The following is a 24991-nucleotide window of genomic DNA, read 5'->3' as shown; positions in this document are numbered from 1 at the left end:
AGAACTAAAAAAATAGTAGCACACACACACAAGACTTGCCCAAACAGCCCACAAACTGAAAAGTTACAACTGTTCATCCTTGAAATGCTGCCTGAGTGCTGGTTAACAAAGCACCACTGAACTGTAGCCCTAGAGGACCTGTTCTATTCTCACACACAGAAGAAACCCGAAATTTTTATTTCAGTGAGTGAAGATATTTTGAAGCAGAGATCTATTTATACTCTCAAAACAAGATAAAAATTAAAAGACAGGGAATGCAAGAGCAGATACTCTCTCCCATCATGACTGCTGCTAGGAAGAGAGAATTGAAGCCAATAATAATCCAGAAAGTCCAAAGAATCAGAGAAAAGGACATGGATGAAACAGAAATGCTTCATGTGAAAGCTGTATCCCTGAGTGGAGTCCAGAAAGAGCACAAAAGCTTCAGGGAACTTTGAATGGCTGGCTTTTCACCTCAGCTACATAAATAGATGTCTAAATATACTTTAGGGAACTGCAGGATATTAGCAGCCACTCAGGTGTCATTTATTCCATGTACAGGTTCCATTTATTCCATTTTTATTTATAAGAAATCCCCTTTACAGGGTAATCTATAATGCACAAAATACGCAACTCTTAAGAACATGTATTTGGTAACTCTAGATCTACTTAACTATATTATTTCACCTGGCTCACAACTTTTAATACTTTCAGATCTATTCCCCAGTTCTGCAATTTCTGGCAAAATCGCTGTCTTATATAGGGCTCTCAGTGTCTGTCCAAACAGCAGCAGTTGGTGGTATATCCTTTGTCAAGAATCATTCAGCTTCTTTCTAATAGTAGACAACTCTGAATTCAAAAGTCTGTATTAGGTGACAGTGAACAACATGGTTCAAAAATTATTCTGTAATCAGTAGTTTCAATACCTATCTCACTAAAGCCTTTTCAGTTTAAGAACTTGTTTCCCAGCCAAATGTAAAGATCTTTTATTCAGATACTGACCAGTCAATGTAATACATTCTTACGCATGTCTTTGCCTTCCTATGGTGAACTGAGTGACCAGTGTATTGCAAGTGAAGTGCTCAGCTATGATGAGCTTGAACTCAAGTTGTCCAGAAGGCAAAGCAAAGCAACCTCTGCAGTCACGACATATGAGACGACCCAGTCTCTCTTCACCTCTATGCCTTCAATCCAACAGATCCAGCAGTTATCTGTGTGGCCTTCCCCAGCCTATTGCCCTTGCTATCCAAGCTATGTTTTCACACATACAGTCTTACTCCCGCTCAGTTGTCTCTCTGCTCCAAACATGATCACAAGCACAGCACTCTGCTGATGGATCACCCTCATCACCCTGTTATAAACCAGTGCCCAGCTAGCCACATGGGTACTCCACTACAGGAGCTGCTGGCTAAGAACTCATGTATGGAAACAATGGCTTCTCCTTAAAGAACTGTAGGCTCCACCATGCAAAGACAAGGCCTGATTTGGGATGAACTAAAACAACAAGGAAGAGGCAGCGTATTCTTCCAAGAATACACAGTTCACAGAACACTGCTGTTTCACCGATGACCATGAAGTGTCCCTATTCCTGTAGGGATGCTCGAGCACAAAAATGTCGTTGGTGTATAGCTGAAACAAATGTTCTCTACCACCTCCTATCAGGAAGACTGGATTGCGGTACACTTCTGCAGAAGACCAGGTAGAGGATGGGACAGCTTTTAGTCACTCTCTTCCCCCGTCTACTTAACAGCTCCATAAGGTAGGATTTTATGCAACTGATTGGGAGAGGCAGGAAAGGGGTCTCCATACTGTAACAGCTTCAGGAGGAATACTTGTAATTTTTGATGCCACCAGCTAAAGGGGAACAATACCACGGCATAATTTGGGGCAGTCTTCACTCAGCATTACTTTGTACGAGTTGCATGAAAACTAACCAGTGCATTGGGATGACTTTCATACTGTCAGAGGAGCCTGAGTGTTTGCTACACAGTCACAAAAAAAGTTACATTCAAGTATCTAACTTCCATTTTTCTTGTGTTATTAAAAACAGCCAACTGTGACAAATCTCAAAGGACAACAGAATTTCTTTACAACGACAAAGCACACATCAAAAGTTCCTGTAACTTGGGAACAAAATGAAATGTTTCTATTTTTTCTTTCCTGTGTTTCAAGAAACATGAAATATTCTAAAAATCTTCCATGTTTGGTCTAATCATTTACATTTCAAAATACTGGGGTACTGTAAGAGTCACTTCTAAGCTGAAGAGTCTATACTCAGCAAGACATTTTTTTAAAAACCCTCAGGTTTTTTTTCTTGTGACACTTCCAGAGAGACACAAAGATGAAAACAGAACAAAACAGGAAACGATTTAACTACAAAAGTGAGAGGAAAAACTGCTCATGGTTAAGTGCGACATTTGGTTTGAGAGTTCAACCCCTTACAATACTCTTTTTTCTCATCTTAAGTCATAATTTTATTCAAAGCTGAATATGGCGACATTACTACCTTAAAGATTTTCAAAATCCAGTGTTGTTCTTACCTGTTTTGGCTGTTCTATGATTTGAAGATATGGTCCATCTGCTAACATAAAAGAAAGAAAAGTTGTAATATAAATTATATTTCTATTACTATGACATATAAATTGCAGGGGTAAAATTTATGTCCTTGAATGTCTTGAGATAAAATTTTTGAAATCACCTAAGCATCTTCAGAACTTATACTTTAATAAATAATCACTTGGCAGTTTGTAATTTCTAGCGTTCCCCAAGACAAGTGATGTAAGGGAAGGATTAACTCAAAAAAGTTAATTTGAGCTCAGAGGGCCTAAATGGGCAATTCTGATCACCCACTTAAGACTGGCAAGGGTGAGTAAGAACAGGATCCTCCCCTTGCCACTGACAAGCAGCCTGGTCTTCCTGAGCTAAGGTTAACTTTTGTATTTAAACCCCTTGGGTTCTAAAGACTATACTCACAAGCTTTTGGCCCTAGGGCTTCCTACTGAATAGATGCTTTTGAAAGTCTAGAGACAGCCAATGGGAAGCTCTGAGGTATGGGAATATAGGAGGAATTTAAGCTGTTTCAACATGCCGTAACAGTCAGAACTGCTTAAAAAAACCCCCAAACCTGGAACTGAGGAGACTAAACAATTTACATTCTTTTAATAATTTCAGATACGCTTTTAAATATACTGTTCTGCTGTGCCTCTAAAAACACTGAACACACTCTATTTGACTACAGATACAGACTCTATAATGAGATCCATCTTTGAGCATGATGCTAATACATGGGATTATGTTCTACTAAAATTCTATTTGTGTCTTTCAAAGAAGGCTTCCTTAAACAACTTTCAGTCTTGCACCACTCCCTGAACACTGGCTAACTTCATACCATAAACCTCATTCAAAATTCACCAGTTTAAATAGCCTTTGAGCAGGCTCTAAATCCAATGAGAACTCAGTGTCACCAGAGTTAAGAATTCATCAGCTGATCAAAGTTTAGCTCCAACTCTGGTCAGTTATTTACATCAAGAAGGAAAGCTCTCTAGGTGGATGAGTTGGATGGCTGTGAAATATCTTCTAGAATGCAAGCCACTCCTGAGTCTGAAAACAGTTCCAAGAGGATGATTTCTTTGCTGCCTCTTGCTAAACAGAAAAGATTCAGATTTCAACTCTAAAAATTCAACTGTTATCAAAGCAAATCCCCAACAACAGCTTCACTGTGAATACCTACACAGTACTTTGCTACCTATATTCCTGTTGGAATTATGTATCATCACTTATACTCTATTAAAGGTATTAATGCTAAGGAATCAAGCAAGCTCACTGGGACACGTGAAACCTCCAAAGCAGACAAGCCACAGCTATGTGGCAGAGTCTGCAAGCATACAAAGCATATCGTGCCCTGCCAACATCCAGGTGTGATCTGCCTCTGAACAACGGCACCATCTGCAAGTACCACGCCATCCAGCTAGCTCAACCAGGTAGTACTTGGCTTCAGCACAGAACCACATACTTGCATTAACTTTAGGCCTAGTGTTCACTGATAATTAAAAATGGCAGAGGATTCATTAATTTAGTTTGTAGTATGACTACATGCATCCTTCTCTGCTCCTCAATACAACTTCACTTTACTAAAACAAACCCTCATGTTTTTAGTCAGCACAGGTCTTAATTGAACGGGCTTCTCTCAACATGAAAGTTTTGATAAGCAAGCTAGTAGATGGAATTAGTATTTTGCTGTTGAAGTTAGCTGACTCAGCAACAGAATTAACTTCATGTCAAAGTTGTATTGCAAATGTCAGTCACAACAATTTAACAAAGATCATTTATTTCCCAAGTCCAACACTCTTCCTGTGAAAAACAGTGCTACAATTAAAATCTCGATGTCATGCAAAACAATTGCCTCAAGACCACATACACATCATCTTACATTAGAAAGCGTGGAAAACAGTTTGGACTTCAGAAACTTTAAAAGACATAGAGTAATATTTAGCTTTGGTGTGGTTTTATGTTTCAGCTTTTGTCTGTAACATGGAGTCAAGATGAGTCAAGTTGGGTTTAAGCATTGTATCAACACTTAAATTTAAGTCCTCTGTTCACAGACCTCTAACCCTCTTCATGCTTTAAGCATCTAAAATTCTATACTTTGACAATCCAAAGGCCTTGTATCTTCTGGGCACTGGCAGAAGTAACACACCTAAAATGCAACCGTGTAGTTCAACTTTCAACCAAGACTCCAGGGCAGGATCTGCCAAGTAAATGTTCTTCGGCTGTTCTCTCCTTAGGAATTCATTTTCAAGGCATACACATTGGGTTAGTATCGGCACAAAATACTACTGCTTTCTCTTAAACGTTAGCCAGAAAAGGAAGTGCTCTTTTATCTAACAGATAAGCGGCTGCAGCAGTCCCCCAGGATGCAGCAGACCGAGATTCCAACTTTTCCTCAGCATAAGGAAATTCAAACTCTTAAGAGAGCGATATACACTATATCGGCATATTAGAAAGCTCAAGGGGAATTCTTCGTACCACTGAAATGGTTTCACCTTGTATGGCACCTCTGAAAAGTCAGGAAAATTGAAAACTTAAAGACTGTGGTTCCTACGCTCCCTTGGGAAAAAAGCTTATAAAAAGCATACAAATATACTGATACAAAAAAGTCAAAGTATCTTACATACTAATACCATGGAAGTGCAAAAAAGGTACAGTGTAAATGTACAAAGGCAAATTAGGTGTCTATTATCATTAAGCCAGATATATAAATCGTATACAAATGTACATAAAACAAGGTTTTATGAAGTCTTATTTTAACCTTTGGGTTTTGTGTCTAAAGTTTTTCTCTTTTTACAATGACTAAATAATTCTCTGGTACAGCATCTGAACCAGATCCAAGTAACAGTACAGAGAAGGCACTCTAATGCAAGGCACTTAATTACATTTGAAATGCTCTTTAAAAATAAAGCAGCAATATTCAAGGTAACTTCCAAGCATAAATGGCATATTATTTTGACTATAAAAAGGACTTTACTTAGTGAAAGGTCTCATACAGCTGTCTTTATTAAACTCTGAATACTTCCCAGAAGTACATTAGAAGGACAGCCTAACACTGGCTATATGTGGTTCCTTCTTTCTCTCACTCATCCTTTCCCATGGGGAAAAGAAAAGATGTTTAGTGTTTTGCACAAGGAAGTTTTTAATATTTCATTTCTATTAGTAGGCATGTCTGGTCTAAGCAGACCGACAGCAGGAACCTGAAGATGTATACCTTGTAAAAGGAACTAATAATGATGATAAGATTTGTGATGATCTTTTGCACCTCTGTCTAGGCTGGGAAGTTGCTTGCTTCTTGTTTAACGAGCACAAGACGGAACGCTAGTTAATGCGTAGCTTAAGTTCTACTTTTGCCCCGCAGAGAGGCTGAAGCAGCATACAGTCACGGAGCTGGCATCTACACAGGGATGACTCTCACAGTTGCCAAGAGCCAAGTTTTGACATGAGCACTCCTCACAATTTGCCTGGCACGGCTGCAGTCAGGAGTGCTAAGAACGGCAACTAAAACATGCAGTCCTCCAGCCTGGAGGGGGTTTGATGCAGACTGCCACATCCTGGGTATGCTTCAGTGCTTCCTTTTCTGTCTTCTCGCCTTGGTTGCCACAGACTGACACGCATCCCACTGCCTCCCCTCCAGCCTGAGTCACAGGCCCACTTCCCCACATCTTCTTCAACTGCTGCATTTCTTCATTTTCCTTCCTGCCTGAGTCAGAGGCTCTCCTGCATCTTGACACTCCCACCACTTACATTCTTTCTTCCTCTTGACAGGCCTCACCCTGCACACACACTTCCCAAAGGAGCACCCATCTTAGGCTCCCTCTTGGTTCCTTCTTCCCATCATAGCAAAGTCAAGAGAAAAGGGGTTTTGTGACGTTGGTGGGATATCCCCACAAGCCTGGCAGCACCACAGGACTAGTGGGGTCCTTTACCTGACAACTTACCTAGTACCTGAAGCCATACAATTTAACCTGAAACCAGCTGTGGTCAAGTCCCCCCCTCCACCTCCTCTCTGCTAGTGGGTCCCCCAGAACAGGCATCTCACCCTTGTAATCGTGTCTCATTTTGTTCTGTGGACATGAGTGAAAATGCTCATAGCCTCCACGTTTTGATTGTTAAATTCAACACCAATCCTGCTGTGTCCATCCTGGCAGTGGCACTTTGCTAAAAGCTCACACTAGATCTAGTGTCTTATCCTTCCTGAAGGCCTATCGTAGTATTTGTACGTTCTCCCCCTCGGGGATTCACCCGCACAGGAACACCCTCTTGCATCTCAGCTCTGCAGTGTTCAAAGCATGATGTTTAAAGCAAGCAGCACACAGGCTTTGCTCTTTCCTCGGTTCACTCTTCAAAATACAAGCACAGAAGATCTAGAAAAAACACCAGAAGCAGTATGCAAGTCTGCTCATGCTTATGAGGATTCAGGCCACTGCTATAGAACAGGGAAAATGAACACTCATCTAATTTTTAGTGATGGTCAAGCTTCCTTGAATCTCTATCATTCTCTCTCTCTGAAAAAATATGAAATAAACGTGCCTTCTTTTTCGCTCTATGCCCTTCTCAACAGCAAGCATCACAGAGGGTTGGGCAGAGGAGGTTAAAGTTATACAAGAAAACCAATTTTAGCAGCCTCCAGGCAATACTGTTCAGCTGCTGATGGTCCTGCTTCAACTTCACAGGCTTAAAATCACAACACCTTAATGCCAACAGATAGTTAGACCAGAGCCCCTAAAAACCAAGGCAATTAAGAAGTTCCCAAAACCATCTCTAACAGGCACACAGATTGCTACATTACATGGTTGTAGATGGCCTTGTATAATCAGGAGGAATAAGAAACACCCAAAATTATAAAACGTTTTGCTCAGAGCTCTTGCCCACTTCCTCTCCAATTTAAGGCATCACTTTATCCCTCCACTACACAGTGGACATCACACCGATGCACATCTACCTTTGCATTGCCTAAATACATGCCATGGATAATGCTCCCTCCATTCCCGATGCCTTTGAGAATTACTACCTAACTCTCAAAGGCAGGATACTTCCCAACGAGCCAAAGAAGAGGCTGACTTGACGTCATGACATACTGCCTTTGCTGCTGGTGCTGTTTTAAACACACAGCTCAGTCCTGTAGCTTGCACTGCTATGGTACTTGTTATAGATACACTCTTTTGTCACTAAAGGCACACAGAGACTACTTCTCTTTCTAGATTTAGATGTAAATGTAGAACTTGAATCACGTAACTAGCTACTACAACTTTAGGACCAAAATAACCAAGCCTAATTTTTACTTAAAACTGACATACGTGAGATAAAGAAGTAAGCAAAGACACCTGAGCACTGACAACCTCATTGAGAAAATTCTTGTCTTGACATCTCAGAGGTTTTCTACTCTTACTGTAAATGTTAACATAACAGCAGAACATCTATCATCAGAAAGTCCCCAAATTCCCCAGCTATTTGTTGATTCACCTACGCTGGCATGATATGGCAATCCACAGTTATATATTAAACCTGCCAGCCAATGTACTAAGTCTGACATTGCGCTTTAATGAACGCATGGACTGAAAGATGTAGGCACCACACCAAATCGTGAGGAACAAGTTCTTTCTGTTTAAATCATCCAACTGTTGTAAAGAAAAGTCCATTTTAGAACACTCTATTTCACCCTCTCCATATCTCAACTGGAAGTACTTTTGGAAAATCCCACATGAATTTTTAACTGGCCTTGCTTTGTAGAAAGAAATCATTAGTTCCTGCTTGGAAACAACTAAAGCATATTATATAAATTATTGTATTACCTTATGGCCAAAGAGCTAAGTCCACAGTAACAACACCACATAGTTTCAAGCAGGGGAAGAAGCAAGCATTATACTGCTGCTACTCAAGAAACAAAATCACAATGGCATCATCAGATGCCATTGAAATGATCAACCTTTTCTAAAACTTATGATTAATTTTTTGTTTGTGATAACCTGAAATCCATGATCCTTTATTAAATCCCATTTTGTACACAGGGAACTCGCCACCTAGAGTGCAGTAGTAGACAAGAGCAGTGCCACTAAAAAAAAAGGCTTTTTCTAAGCAATTCTGCAAATTAAGCTAGACTTAGCCCAGTAAGAGTTTTCTGTGACTGCAGAACTCAATGAATTCTTGACTCCCCCACATGGTTTTAAAAACAGCTGTTTTCTTGTTTAGGCAGGATATAGATATCTGAAAATCAGTTTTATATATCTGAATAATTTGTATGGAATGAATCTGGCATGAGGAGTACAGAGTAAGCTTAAAAGGTACGTGCAAGAGAGATCATTATGGGGAAATCAAAATTCCAAAAACCTTATTTGTTCCATAGAAACTCTGGGAGAACAGTGAAAAAAACCCTTGGTATACAATGCACAAGCCCTTTAATCCTGCACAGATGAATCTTACTGAACAATCTTATCTGCCTTAATAAAAACATACTGCAAACAAACGATTGCAACATTCATTCGTTGGATGCTTGTCCATATTTGCCAAGAGCTTTGCTCATCAGAACATTTTATCTTGAAACAAAATTAGCTGTACCATATGTGTTTCTTGATCTTTCCTTGCTACTATTCAGTCAAGAAAACTGAAGTATGCTTTAAACCAGGAAACACTGAAACAGCAACCATGATTTTTTATTTTTAAAACCAGCATTTATTGTTACTTTAGGGTGGAATTTTACCTATGAAGTAAAAAGCTAATTGCTTATTTCATTTTACTCTTCACACTTTCACTGCTGCCAAGTGTATCAAACATTGAGAACAAAAGTGATTTGCATTTTCAACAAAAGAAAGCAATCTGCAATACAGAAGTAACCAGCTACATCCTGATACAACAGAGTCAAACAGATCAACAACAGAAAGCTGTCATGTTGAAAGACGTTAATAGCTATATTGGAGATACATTATTGGAGATAATATATTGAGAAAAACCTCACCTGCCTAAATAAAATTTTATTTCCTTCCTCCTTTCATATCAGCTATTCTAACAAACTATGCAGGAGAAACAGTTTTCTAAATTCAAGCAAGAAGTAATACTTATAAAGAAATTTAATGAGCAAAACCAGATCAGGGTTGATGAAGAAGCTAATACGGCTGAGGTATAACACACTTCTATCTGATATTCCTGTTCTGGAACCATACTGGAAGAACTGTGTGTATCAGACCTTTGCAGAATACTATTTGCTTATTTTCAGTGGTTGGCTGCAAAATTTGACTCTGAACTTTCAAACTAGTGTTATTATTCAGGAAATTGTCAGGTACTTTTAATACCAGACTGCCACTTTACAGGAAACAGAAGTCACCGAGAAGGAAAAACAGACTCAAATGATACAGGAAGTTGAATATACTCTACATGTTATTAGTGAAAAACAAACACCTTAAGAATTATTACAACAAATGAAACACTGTTCAAAAGAAAAGAAAGAACATATTGCGCTCTGCAAACTGTCAATACAAACCTGTAGGTCACTGAAGATGCGAATTTAGAAAAAGAATACAGAATAATTTATAAAAACAGGTCACTCAAAGGTCTTTGGTCACTCAAACTATTTAACTAATTGAAACTTTCAGTTTCTGTACAAGCCAGAAGAAAATCATATTTGCTTCACTGTTGAAAATTTCATGAGGGTAGGAAAGAGATGCTTAAGAGTGTAATAAAAAGTCTAGTTGACAACTTCGGGATCTAGTATTATTAAATACAAGAGTGTAAATAAAAAAATCTCTGAAAAGAACTTCACAAAAACCAAACTGGAAGAAACAGCAGGACAATAGCACAATCAAATAGCAATGGTTTCCTACCTGTTCGTAGTGGTAGGTCTGAAGTGATGTAATTTGTATTATTAAATAATGCATTCATTCCCATGAACTGCTCCATTGCAAACATCTATATTGAAAGAAAATATACTCTTCATTACTACATATATACATAATTTCATAAAGCATCTATTGGCAACGAATTTCAAAGTTCTCTGCGAATATTGAGACTGTAAACACCCTGGATGCAGTACATAAACATTTTATATCTATTTTGTTTTTGCTGGCAACAGCAGTGCAAACAAAACTGATAGTACTGACCAAGTTTCACCAGTATCACGAGACCGCACTGAGCTCAGCACATTTTCTAAGCACCCATCTTGCTTACATGCACCAACAACTATATATTCAAAAGAGCTTATACAGTAAATTCTGAAAATCTGACCCTAGATGTCTTGTCCAAGGTCTTGCTGAGAAAGTGTGAGTTTTCGTTTCCACTTCTGTGATTAAACCCCATCAGACTACATTCCTTATGTAACTATATTTACAAGCTCTAATGCAAGAAAACAGTATACCCAGGTTAATATTTTTCGGGGTTTTTTGGTGGGTTTTTTTTTTTTTTTTGAACACTGACATGCCTTAACTCACTGTAATTGTTGTCAGGTATAAATCTATCTTCTTCCAAAGTGGAGCAAGCATAACAGAGAAATAGTTTCTTTTCGGAAATTAAGATGAGTAGAAATGATCTTTCTTTACTCAAACTTTTCACTCAAGCACAATTCTTGCAATTCAAATGGATCACGAAATGACCTAATGTGATCAGGAAGAGCTTCTGAAGATCTACGCCTACTGATCTGTGTGAGCAAAGGAACATTTTAGTCATCGATGTCAATGTGAATTTCACAAAAAATGACACAAAGGGGCTTTTTAAGGCATAGGGGGCTTTATTTTCAGATGAAGTCCAATGTCCAGCACAGAAGAAATTTCAGAGCAAGTTTCACAGGCACACAGGGCATAAAAACAACTATTTTTTAAATTCCTTCTTTCAGCAGGCCTAGCTTTCCTTTTCATTTCAGCCATTTCACCGGTGACAAGGCACTTTACAGGTCACATAAAAAACACTTTAGAGAAAAAAACCTCAAGATTTCCCCAAACCTTATTTCTGCCAATAGCTAGAATGCTTTTACATCTTCATGTTGTTAAGCCTAGGAAATAACGGGACAATATGAGAGGAAGCCAAAACAGAGAGATAGGAGACAATACAAGGATATTGAAAATACACGAATCCACTTACTTGGGGATCAGACACTCCCATAATATAGGAATCTTCTCCTGCCATTTTAAGTCCTGAAACACAAAAACATGATCAGAATTCTCATTTTTTTCCAATGAACATCAATAGAGAAACTTATTTTACTCATAATGTTAATTATTTCTAAAATACTCTTAAAATTTCTTAGTACTTGCAAGGGACAGGCTAAGGACAGGATAGGCTACAGCTAGGATTTTCCATTGCCTGCTCGCAAGCAACTAAAAATTACAGCAAAGTCTTCAAGTCAAAATTTATTAAAATCAGTTACTAATTTGTTTCTGTCTTCGCTCTGACTATTCTGCCATTCGGGTTTAGGCAAAATCATTATCATAGTTTAGCAAAAGCAGGACTCTGCATTTTTATACAATAAAAAGACTTCTGAGCATTCATGAATGAACCCTAATGGTTTTCTTGTGAAGTGTTACTAAATGCAAGATAAAGATGCCTGAGGAAGAACACCCAGTATTTTTTCTGTAAATAAAAACAGGAGTCAAGCATTGACTAATTCTGGACACCTTTATTTCCAGAGGTCCACAAGTGCTTGGCACCCACAGCAACTCAGTGCTGACAATGACAATTATGGATGTACAAGATACCTAACTCTCTCTCACAGGTCTACATGTAAAGGGTGGACACTGGGGAAAGGTAGCCTGGTTTAGTTTTCCTGGGGCCAGCAGCAAGCCAGCAGCAGAGCTTGAAAATTTTCTTAGGAATTTGTTAGGTCTATTATAAAAGATTAGGGTTATTTCCTTTCATGTAGGCATTACTGAAAGAATTATAATTTCACTTATATTGATCTTACTAAAAAAGGCTCTCCAAGAGAACAGCTGAAAATAACTGTACTGACTGCTTCAAGAAACTCATGTCTGCCTATGCAAGCAGACTCTTTAAATAAGGTTAAAAACTAATAAAAGATTAGCCCTCATATTCCACCACAATGAACATAAGCCATGTTTTCCAGCAAAGTGAACAGTGAAAATCTACTGCCCTATGAAAGAGAGTCGGCAAGCAACCAGTAAACCAGTAAAGAGAAACTGAGTCACCGTCTACCTTCTACATGAACTAGAAAGGCAAATATCAAAAAGAAAATTGGAATACTCAGGTACTTCACTTTGATGGAAGTTCAACTCAGCTTGTTAACAAACCCCAAAGACAACATATAGCCACCCATCCCACACAAGTAGAAAATGAAAGAAAATTCAAAATGGAGAAATGGGATACACTTAATACCCAGAGGACTTCCAGGAAAAAAGAGTTCCATGAGGATGAAATTATTTTTTAACCTAGAAAATAAAAGTATTCACCTGTTTGTAATTCAATTTTAGAGAGAAGTATTTGCTGGGTAATATTTATTTGTGGTAATTTAGCAAATATCAAATAACTGGTCATAAGATTTCAGCCAAAAATTAGTAACAGATAAAACAAGCAGGCACAGTCACCCATACTGTATTTCATCACGTAATACATCAGGATTTCACCAATATAAAAAATACCAGTCAGTCATATTATCTCACAGGCACATTCTGCAAAGCATTATCTTCATCAATAATTTGCTATTGTTATTATCAATCTTTATGGAAAAAAGTCAACATACAAGGCATAACAAAACCTTCAGCATACAACAAACGTTACCAAAATGTTTTTATTTGACATTACATTCTGTAGGAAGAATATAACCCTTGTTACCAACTGACAAGTTACTGAAATCACCAAAATAACTGTAATTTAGTTTTTGGCAAACGCTTCCCAGTTAAAGGTGTAGATATTACAGTAAACAGTCTGAAGACCTCAACAGCCCATTTTTTAGGAAGCATGAGAAAATACCCACCCCGCAGGTAACTGTGAGTGCAAATGCCAGATTTCTTCTGCATAAATAGAACAAAAACTGGTCCTGAAAGTCTTGGTTTGTGATCTCTCATATTTAATCACTTACTATTTCATGAGTCACACATGCAAAACTGCGTTCCAAAATACCTAAAGAACCCAGATAACATGGTAAATATGCTTGTTCAGAAAAAAAAAGATTCTGAGGAGCAAATATGAAGAGTATCTGCCCACTTGCCTGTTTGCTAAATGTATTCTTTGCAAAACTTTCAAATAAAGCATCTCACAGCTTTTTCTGTAAGCCCAATTGGATAAATTCAACAGCATGTTCTGTTGTCTGCCCTATTCTAGTTTCTCAGACTGTATCCCTCTCAGGCCAGCAGAACTCTGTGGAAGAAGGGCGGTTCTCACAACGGGTACACTTCCTGGTCACATTCACAGTTCTACAACACATGATTTCAACAAAGTGGAAAATACTGCAGAGGCTGTATTTCTGAAAACTTTTCATTTAAAGTACTTCCATTTAAAAATTAGAACCCATACAGAAATAAAACCTCTGTCTCTCTGAATCAGTCCTTCAATTTCAAAGGATCAAAATGGTAATTTCTGGCTTTTCTGGCTGATGCAATGAACAGTGTCAAGAGAGCAGAACAGCAGTCACTGAAGATGAATGTTACACTCAGAAGCAGTAAGGTAACTACCCACATACTCCCCAGTTGCTGTAGGTATGTACTAATGAATTTCTAACCAGGTATTAAACAGAATCTCTCTGGCACCAAAAGCACAGGTGTCTCACCTGACATCTTTTGTGTTCAACAGTCAGTTGCAGTATTTGGGGGAGAGGTTAAAGACATTCTGTCTGGCTTGAATGCTAAACCAGTTTACTATAAACACACAATGATTTAGGTGTGCAAACATATGCCTTTGTGTATGTAAACTGACACTTCATTGCCTTTTCAGGGCCCAGACAAAAATTAACCCAGCAGTTTAAAATGACCCCTCTAAATGACTTGAAAACACTCTCGGTTTCACTGGATCTTTTGTCCTCTTTCAAAGCCAAATGAACAACAAAAATGTTCCAGGAGCCCTACCTCCAAAACAGAATTTGTTTCCTTAGGATTACAGTTAACAAATCCCTAAACTTCCTCTTCTTAGAATAATATTGGGGCAAATCCAGGGAGACAATAACATGATTAAAAAACAAAGAGACACTTGCAGAAAAACAGACCCTAGCATTAATGGTAGACTTTTAATTGGTCTCTTCCCTTATTGCTTGAGTTTCTAAGCACCTTTCCTACATGCATTAAGTGGTGAGATTAGCATCTACCATGAGTAGCTTTGTTCATTCTCTCCTTACATGAGCTGTATTTTGGGGCAGAGATTGTTCTTATCCAAGCTGTACTTGCCGCTATAGGTATCTTAGAGAAGTCAAGTCAAAACCACCTCTCTCTCATTTGAAGATGACCGGGATAAACTTGTTTTGTGGAAGTTTGTGTTGCCATATACGCCTGCTTCCCACATAATCTCTGACTCCCACAAACTGTACTGCAAACCTGCATCTACAATAAAAAAATACCCTACACCTACAGACCACAATCAACCACGACAGTTTCCACCCTGGAGATCATCTGAAGTTTTTCAGATAATGGGGCACAGGAAACTAAACATTTCAACTCACAGTATTTTTTAGTGTGAAAATTCAAAGATGGGTGAAGGAGATCATACTTTAGCTCCTAGTGCAATGCGAAAATGTAAAATACAATTAAACTTGTTGAAAACCACACAACTGTGCCTACTGGGGGACTGTAAGCGTGTATGCGTGTGCATACGCATGTAAGTGCAGTATTCCTTTCTCCCCACAGCGGGTCCATTGCCATTGTGAAAAAGATTAAAAAGAGGAAAAAAAGAAAAAACCTAAGAAGATATATACACATAGACATATATGAAAGATGATGGGGTTGCACCAACCAAACAAGCAAACATAATGGCAGTTCCTTTGTATCACTACTCCTCCTTAATAACCAAATAATACCGGGTACAAGTAGGCACAGCTGGAAGAACACCAGTTCATTTATCATATTCTGAGTATTTGTTTTAAAGCTTCAAAAGGATTAGGCATTTAAAATGGAAACGACACAATTAATGTAGGAATGCTCTCACCCAGGAACAAGAATTCTCTTTTCTGTTCATCTTGATCATTTGATTTCAGATCTCTCTCCTGCTGTTCTCCAACATCCACTGTATCTAACTACCTTTTAAAAACAAAGATAGGTTTCTCTAACCAACTTTTTTTACACACACACACACACACCCCCCCCACTTCAACTTCCTGGCCTGAATTTTAAAAATGAGGTAAGCAATTTTCCTCTTCGATACCAGTATCCAATTCTGTACCTACAAACAGGTAATGGGACTTCTTCCTATTACCTTTCTACAGACAAGCACAACCCGATGCACATTTCATCATCTATGAGAAATCAAGCTTTAATGTTTGATTCACATACTGATACTCCAGTTATTTCTGAAAGCATTTATAGACATCTCACCCAGCAGTTGCATGCCTTTTAAAAAACTAAGACTTTAAACTTCATTCTTTCTCTTTCTAGCTTTGTTCTCATACTGGCCTGGCTAAAAACCTGAACAGTATATATACTAACAAATTAGAAAGACTTTTTATTCCTACAAGCAGAAAATAAAATAATTTGAATATTACCCTAAATAGTTGAATACCCTCTCCCCCCCCAAATAATTTGAGCTTTAGTACCCCAGATCTATTTATTAATGTTTTACAGTGCACCAGTGTGCTTACTAATGAAGTTAACATTTCACATCGGACCAGAGAAAAAACAACATGACATATACTTCCTTTCCCAGACCTTCAAAGAGAGACATGGTAAGCAGGTCTCTACTTTTAATCTATGTTCTTTGAATATAAATGCATTTTTTAAATCAATTTGGAGAGATGAAGGATGAAGAGCATCACCAACTTCTCTACCCCACAAAGACCTGCCTCACCATAAAAGACTGAGATGCCTGGTGGAAATTCTTATCAGCCACTCATCTCTTTTAAACTTTCTGTACTTTAAGCCAGCCAAAGAAAATAAAAGCATAAAACCTGATGTGACAGGATGCCCATTATACCCTCAGCAAATGAATGCAAAAGACTAGCATCAGGGTATCTGTCTGTTATGTTTTAAGATACAAAGAATCAACTCATCTTTCCTAAAACTTGTCCATTAGTTTTTAATTAGTTCAATATAAAGACTGAGTTCAGGACAGATGAATATTTTATGGAAGAAGGTTTGGTTATAGCACAGATCAGTTTAACAGAATAGAAATTAAGGCATATTCTGTACAAGGTTCACTGAAGATATGTATGTTAGTGAATCATGATTTTTATTACTCAGAGTTCATTATACTTGTGAACTGGAATTAGTCTCATGGTTTAAATAAATTCCTGTGTTGAAGAACATCCATCTCTTACTTTATGAGACATTTTGCATCATCTTTCAAGGATGGGATTCAGAAAGCAAGCCTCAAGATGAGAAACTCAACTACTACAGCTGACTTGATATACTGAAAGCACAGTTCCTCCTGAAAGTTTTCTAGCAGACTGTTTTTTCTCTTTAATTTGGCTTTCGGTGGAATCTACCTGTTAAAATAAACTTCTTAACTGGACACTGAATGAAAGTAAAGAAATTCACTGTGATTATGCTCTTAGCCTGTTTACTCTGCTTATTAAAAATAGAGAGGAATAAGGATGAGAGGATAAGACACTTGTGTTTTATATATTATATTCTGAGTATATTTTTTGCTACATCAAGGCTATAAAGCACAGCAGACGATCTGATTGCAGAGAACTATGTTTTTAGGAATAGCATCCTATGAAATACTGAGGTAGAAACAGTAACTGTTGTACTATATAGTCTCTACAATGTGTTTAACCTGTACTGTTTACTTCTTTTAGTGGCAACTATCCATCCTCGAGCCTCACTTTTCTGTCCTTTGCAAAACATCATTTGTATCTGTACAGAGACAGTCATTTTAGAGATCAGCATTTCCCAAACAGAGATGCTGGGAAATGTATTGTGCAATAGGTGCTGCGAATTGCTGGGTCAGGGCTGGAAGCAGGACAAGAGCTGCTGAGATGATTTTGGCTAGAAGACAGAGCAGGCTGCTCTGACAGAACAGAGATACTGATCCAACATGTTTAGTCTCAACCTTCATCACTGAAGTGTCTTCAAAGTCAGGATGCTGCCCATCCCTTTCAATGCCTGGCCTTTTCACCTTAGCTCTAGCCACCTCCTCTCAACTTCATCCAGCACTTCATTTCCCTTGTAACTCAGTTATTTTTCCCAAAATACGGGGAGTACACCTTCAGAGCAAAAACCTTTGGTGCAGAATATATTCTTAGAGAAGCACGGGGAGGGAAAAAAGGAAGTTTCAGAACTGTTATTTTCTACCTCTACACAAAATAGCAGGCCATACATATACACAGGCTTAAGTCTTCTGATGCTTCAGAGGACACAAAAGTTGGGCCATGAACCTACCACAGTTACACAGACAACCCTTAGTTTAAGTTGTGCATGTCTTTCTAACCACTTCTAATTTTTTAAGGCTGAATAAAAGATGCTTTTCTTAAGAAAAAAAAAAAATCCCATTTTTGGTAAAAGCAATGTAACAACAGTGGGAATATTGTACAGGCAGGATTCCAAATAGTTGCTGGCATTTTGAACATATATCATCCAAACCAGCTTAAAGCAGGTCTACACAACTAAACTCTAACAGCTGTTAGCTACCAGCACCTTGTACTTCCATTAATGTCATCATTAATGAAGCTGCTGCAGAAGAAAATTTTCTTAAGAGAGTAGGGAGAGGGGAAAGAGACATCCTCCTCCCAAATACTAATCAAGCAAAATCTTAACAGAGAAAAGGTTTTACAAATGGTTATTTATTTGCATTGTTCTCAACCACTCATTTTGATTGCATCCATTTTAATAAATTACACTGTTTCTGAAGTCCCCAGGCAAAGGTTAAGACTGGACCAAGTATTTATCATTTAGACGAACACTGTCCTGATGCAGAGTCTGAAAAAATTGGGAAAATGCAAGCTATACATACATGTTTTTCTTTATAAAATAAAAGGGAAAGATGTGCTACAGACAGCAAACCCCTGGATTATTCAAAATAAGAGGTGATAAACAGCAGTAGTATTGTGAAATATACAAAGTAAATAGAACCAAAATATTAAGGAAACATCATGCATACTTTCACTCACATTATTGGCACAGATCTCTTCAGCACAAACAGGAAAGAAAAAGCATTTTAAAAGCCGGGAGAAGTGATTGCTAACTCGCTCAAGTTGACAAGAAGCCCCATCAACTATGTTTTTCTGAAAAGATTTTAACTCAGTAATGAAACAGACTTGAAATTTGAAGTTTGCCTGTCAATGTTAAAAGTTTACTAATACTTCTCCCATCTATGACTTTAATACCTGGGGGTGTAGGGAGCTGTTTTAAGGAAATTGTATTCTCAGTATAAAACTCAACAACACTCAATTTCCACAAAAGCAGCATACGGAAGTTGTATTTTTTACTTTCCTTCATCTACTATGAAGACCTGTAATCTCTGAATAAAGATTTGAGTATAATTTCTCAGTATACAAGTGAGAAAAGGCTTATGCAGAGAAGCATTTTTATCAAAGATACTACTTTCCTCTGCAGACTTTTTCTCATCCATAGGTTGTTGCAACTGCAATAACACTACATAATCCTAAATGACACTGTTTGTTTTTCTAATATGACAACACAAATTGCCTCCTCTTGTTATTAAGTCTGCTTATTATTTCCTGTTGGGTGGGACCTGAGAGTTCTGGCTGTGTATTTTTAAAATTAAAAACTGTTTAAGTTAAAATTGTCAAATATTTTCAGTCACGAGCAGATGCATTATTAGATAACAGTATTAAAAGTACAAAATATTTAGGAAATTAAATCAATCACAAGTATTAAAGAGATTTCAGAAGTGTGATGCTCTGAATCAGAATTGCTGGGTACAGAATTATTGTAGGAAATCTAGACTCAAACTTGTTACACCAGACAACCACTAAATTTGAAGAAAAACGCATAGCATGAGGAAATTCACTTGGCAAAGATTAACCGGACTACCTAAATGATTGCTTTATTAAGTATTTTTACCAACAAAATTTGTGTGTTAAGTGTTTTATTCTTCCCCAAATGTCAAAGCAGTGAACTAATACGACAAGAGGAAACACCAAGATGCCATAAACATATAAACTGTTTTTCCTGGCTATTGTTAGAATGAAGTTAAAATGTTTTTATTAGAACACATTCAAAGCAACTTAAACTAAAGGAATAAAGAGTATTCAAATACATAGCAAACATACTCTGGTATACGTATAATGCTAAGTATATGTAAAAATACTAAGCTTCAACACTGCAAAACAACTCTAGTAACTACACTGTATCTTAGCCATATGGGGTAGTAACGCTACTTGAACTAACTTGAATATCATGTTAAAATGCTGTTACTTTTTCCTACAGATTAAAAAGAATTGCTGAATGTTCTTTAGAAATAGTTCTGGTTCATGTAAGTTGTTCATCAAATTTTAACTTAAAAAGCCACACATACCCATTTTGTAATGAATCATCAGTATTACACAGCAAACCTTTTCCTTTTTGGGGGGGAAATAAGAGTGTTTCTGAGAAGTCAAGTAACAAGCAAACCTAAGATTTCAGAAGTCCAGTTCACATAAGGTTTGTTGTATCACCAGGTACTTTCATACAGGTTCTGGGGTCTTACTGAAGACACAGTCCCTTTATTTCATGAACAACAGTGGCAGGAGAGGGCTTAGAAAATAGCAAGGGCTGTTACCACTGTAATCACAAAAGTGAGCTATGGGATTCTCAGTGTCCTTTTTGTTTTGAATAGACACTGAAAATGTAACATCACAGAAACAGTCAGTTAACACCAGTAAGTGGAACCAAACAGGTAGAACTGAGTCCAGCACTGCTACAGCTATACCCTAGGTTTCAAATCCACAGGTGCGAAGTGGCTACTAAGACTTATTTTTTAGGTTTTTTTACAAAGAAATAGCAAAACTCCTGCAATCTCAATTTTCTACAGTAACCTATTACACAACAAAACCCACTCAGACTAATGAGACAAAAAAAATCTGTTGACTTTGTTTTTACTTCATTTGTGTGTTAAAATCTGTCCATAAGTGTTTAAACAGATAGAAATATGATCTTTAAAAGAAACAAACAAAAAACCCAAACAAAAAAAAACCCAATGCCACAAAACTCAGACCTACTTTGCTCTTGATCTGTTGATACCGGTACAGTTTGCTTGGAGAATGCAGTGAAATATAATTTAGCTAATTCTGTATTTTAAATGAAGAGGGAAAAAAAAAAAAAGTATCTGGCACTGCTTTCCAAAAGAACGTAAAAGTTGAAAGGGGGGAAAAAAAGCTAGTAGTAGCAATAGTAGCTTCCTCCCCACACATGGTCTGTCAGCTCCACCTAAATCCTAAACAAAAGGATTTTACCTTGAGACTAAAATAATTTGAAACATCTTTTAAAGCCTTACTTCCGAAACTATCAACAGTACTTCAGCAAAATATATGTTTAAATGAAAACACTGAAGATAACTCACTGAATTATTTCAATGCTCAAAATCAGATGCAAACTTAGTGCCTGACTGACCTAAGGGCACAGTTAATGACAACCATAATTATGATCTTATCAACGTAGAACTTCATAAAAGGTTCACAGCTTATTTAAAGGACATCAAATTAGAACTTCTAAAACACCTGTGCTGGAGCTAAAAGGGACCAAGACCAGGAACTTCTTTTTCATTATTTGCCTGAAACGTCCTCTCCTCTCTGTTTTATAATAGCTGTGGTATTTTGTGTCTGAGAACCAATGAAAAGCTATCAACATGTTGGAAAAATGAGTAACAATCTTCTTTAAGATTAATACTTCTGAATTTAGAGTTGGCAAACCTTTACAGCACCAAAAGGTGAGAAGATTTTAGCAAGTACAGTTTGAAGCAATCTGTGAAAACACAGCGTAATTAACGAGAATCTCTGAAGACGGCAGAATTTTCTCATCACTAGTGACATCAGTAAGCCAACTGTGAGTAAAAAAATATATTGTCTTTCACTGTATCTCTGCAACTTCAAAACAACATTTACTTTGTATGCGCTTAACTATTGAGGGAGACCTGAACTTTCTAGTCAGCATAGAGCATCCTTGATAGTAAAGACTGATAGGCCTCATACTTGGTTCCTGTCCTTCCAGACTCTGCAATGATAAGCATGGTAACATGAATTCCTAACTGCGCTTATTTCTGGAGTTTGCATACATTCATGAGACAGTGGCATGGGAAGATTTTGGGAAAAGGCAATCAGTGATAAAAAGAAGAACTATTGTTTTCATAAAAACCGAAAAATCTATTAATTAGCAAATTTGTGTCAGTGATATTTGTAGGTATCCATTACTGAATTTACAAAATGCCACCTCAATGAAAAAAGTAAATTTGAACTTATTATTAAAATTGATTTTAAAAGTAAAATCATAGTAACTGAGAAAACAATTGAATTGCTATTTTTCAGTAAATGAAGCAGGAAATTTTTGAACGTACATATAAATGAAGTATCACTGTCTGCTTTCCACCCTCTCACCCTCTCCCAAGATTCCCCTGTTCTCTCTTCCAGCACACATTTTTTTTCCCAGCAAACTTTCCAATTTCAAAATATATCCTACAAAAACATTACCAAGGTGCCAACTGAACTCAGTGAATACAGCTATGAAGTTTACCTGCTACATTTTTTTAAAAAACACACTACATGACACAAAGCAATAAAGCTGTTCTGTTTTGCAACCTTAACTCTACTCAAAGTGTATTCATTACTTGCATGAGAAAATAATTTCATTTTTTGATGACTCTACCACTGATTGACATTTCTTTCTTTTAAAAAAGGGACAAAGGGTGGAAAGAAAAAAGCTTCTTCCTTTCTGTTTAATATTTCAGATTAAATTATTTAACAGATCTTGCACATATTTCAGCACTGAGTTTCCTTGAAATCTCCATGTGGTGTGGCAGATTCTGATAACAATATTTCAGCATAATTGTCAGTTAAATTCTGGAGCCAGAGAAGTTTACAGAACAGAGGATCTGCCTCTGGATAGTTACAGCCTGCTTTTTCCTCTTTCGTTTTCTCAACTGATAGTCATTTCTGTAGATTACAAAGCACTGCAGACGGGATGACGTTTTAAAATGACGTCTTGGTTAATGCTTTCCTAGAATGGGCAGCTATATTCTCTTCCAAAAGAATAAAAATGCTTTGACAGAAACACTATTTCAAAAGTTGATACTTCACAGTACATAGCACAGAGCCTCTGGATGTCAATAAAACCAGAGTGCTCTATTTTCAGTCCTGTTCTGTGAGCTTGACAGTGGTGGTGTAGCACCCTACAGTATGTAAGGCACAAGGGGATACAGCAGAGAATGCATCCACTTAGTACTAATTTTCTCTGTGAACAGAATGTGAAGAATGTGTAATTTTCTCTGTAAAGAGAGGACTTCTGAAGCACAAAACATGTCAAATATGACTGGCACTTTAAAAACATTTTTTAAAAAAGATAAATTTGTATTCCCTTTAAAATGTTATTCTTTAGCAAATATTTTTGAGCATTCTAAAACAGGAAGTTGAAATCCAGCAGATGATCCCTTGCCTACAAAGCCTTATTCTGCAAATGCTTACAGGCACTCATATTTACTTATTTGAATGAAATTACATAGCAGTACAGTGCATTATGGTAATGGCCAAACAACACATAGCTCACCTGTACTACAGTTCAGAAATAATACTCCATTCTATGTGAACATTAAGTCAATAGTGCTTCTTTATCGAAGTTACCACCAAATCAGAAAGCATCAATAGGTAAAAAAATAATTGCAATGATGAAAAGTTGAATATTCTTGGTTTTAAGGTGAAGTGTAACAGAACAGTCAGTCTAATTCCTTGTCACGGGAAGAACTTTTCGGTTTCACCACTCACCACTAAATTGCCTTTAAAAAACTCACTATTTACTACCTTTGAAAGTAGTCTTTATTTAAACTATTTGTGACACTTGGCAAGCCCCAGCCAGGACAAGGGGACCGACAGCTGCCACCAGCAGACCCACCTTTTCACAATAACCGTCTGTTTTTTCAAGGCCAGCCGGCAACTATACAACAGCAGACACTCCAAACTGTCTCAAATTAAGCACGTTATGTCGCCTTCGAAACCAAAAGCGTAAAAAGCTGCCCCTCCTTTGCCTACAAGCACCCACTCTACGGTCAGCTGTGTTTTCAACTTTTCTCACTCTACTTGACAGTCCTTCACAGACATCCCCTCCCAGCTAGGAAGACCCCTATAATACATCAGCGGAAAAGCCTACTACGTGCTTAACAACAAATAAATCCCAGAAGAGGCGTGAGGCGGTCCCTGCACTAACAGAAAGCAATTTTCCAAACCCGCAACAGAAAGGAAAGCGAGGTGGCGACCGCCCCTGGCAGAAGCTCCGCACCGGGGGAAGAAGAGGGTGGCCGACTCCCCGGTCCCCCGCCGGCAGGGCCGGCACCGGCACGACCCCCACCCCCGCAGTCCCCCGAGTCCCGCCACACGGCACCGGCTGTTGTCGCCGGTTGCCCGCCTTCCTCTCTGGCTCGCCTCAGCCGCCCCGGCGAGCGCAGGCAAACCCCGCGGCAACCTCTCCCGCCGTTTCAGCGGGAGGTCCGCACCCGGGCCGCGGTCACAGGCGAGCGGCTGCCCGGCCCCACGCGTGGGGCTGGCGCGGGGGACGCGTTTCCCGCCGGCAAACCTCCCCTCTGGGGGGGTCGCCACGCTCTCCACAGCGCTTCCCCGCCGCCCAGGCCAGCCCAGCCCGAGCGGGGCGCAGCTGCCCGCTCCCGCCCCGCTCTCGCTCCGCGCCGGCGGGAGCGCAGCCAGCGGCAAACGGGCGCCGAGGTAAGGGCAGGGGGGCCATGACGCGGTGAGCGGCGGGTCAGGGGCCGCCTGAGGCTCACCCGGGGCAGCGCAGGGCTGGCGGCGGCGGCGCCTCCTCCTCCTCGTCGTCTGCCGCTGGCGGGTCCCGGTCGCGCGTCCCTCAGCGCCGCGCCATGTAACCGGCGTGACGCCGCCGGCGCCGCCCGCGCCCTGGCTCCGCGCGGACTTTCCCCCTCCCTCCCGTCTGTCCGTCGGAGAGGGCAACCGAGCGGCACCGGCCTCCCCGTAGCCTCCACCCCCGCGGCCGCCTGCCTGCCAGTCCCTCCCCCCGGTCCCGCCGCACTTCCTGGCTGGAAATTCCCGCTGACGCTCCGGCAGCGCGGCCGGGAGGGAGGGAGGGGCGGGGAGAGGCGGAGCGGAGGGGAGCGGGCGGCCGTTGGGCGCGAGCCGCCGGTGTGGGGGCGCGGGCGGGAAGAGGCAGCGGCCGTCCAGCCGCCTCAGGGCGGGGGAGATGCCCACCGCGGGCCGGCGGCGGAGCGAGCGGGG

The 24991-nt window shown here is 39.2% G+C and overlaps 1 protein-coding gene across 6 annotated transcripts in view; it reads right to left on the bottom strand.

Moving 5' to 3' along the window:
• Positions 1 to 24749, bottom strand: part of NFKB1 (nuclear factor kappa B subunit 1) — a 60842-nt gene extending 36093 nt beyond the window's left edge. For 2 of the 6 annotated variants that reach the window (XM_074866829.1, XM_074866833.1), the window contains exons 1-5: positions 24526 to 24596; positions 11593 to 11645; positions 10947 to 11152; positions 10344 to 10428; positions 2520 to 2560 (exon numbers count right to left, since the gene is read on the bottom strand). In XM_074866829.1, coding sequence (XP_074722930.1) covers positions 2520 to 2560; positions 10344 to 10428; positions 10947 to 10997 — 177 coding nt within the window. In that variant the 5' untranslated portion in view covers positions 10998 to 11152; positions 11593 to 11645; positions 24526 to 24596. Of the gene's footprint in view, positions 1 to 2519; positions 2561 to 10343; positions 10429 to 10946; positions 11153 to 11453; positions 11504 to 11592; positions 11646 to 24525 lie in introns of all 6 variants that reach the window. The other 4 variants (XM_074866830.1, XM_074866832.1, XM_074866834.1 and 1 more) reach the window with 4 other exon arrangements.
• Between the last annotated feature and the right edge of the window lie 242 nt (positions 24750 to 24991).

This window comes from Strix uralensis, chromosome 4, assembly GCF_047716275.1.
Source record: "Strix uralensis isolate ZFMK-TIS-50842 chromosome 4, bStrUra1, whole genome shotgun sequence".
NCBI classification, from domain to species: Eukaryota; Metazoa; Chordata; class Aves; order Strigiformes; family Strigidae; genus Strix; species Strix uralensis.
This window is presented reverse-complemented; position numbering and strand designations above follow the sequence as displayed.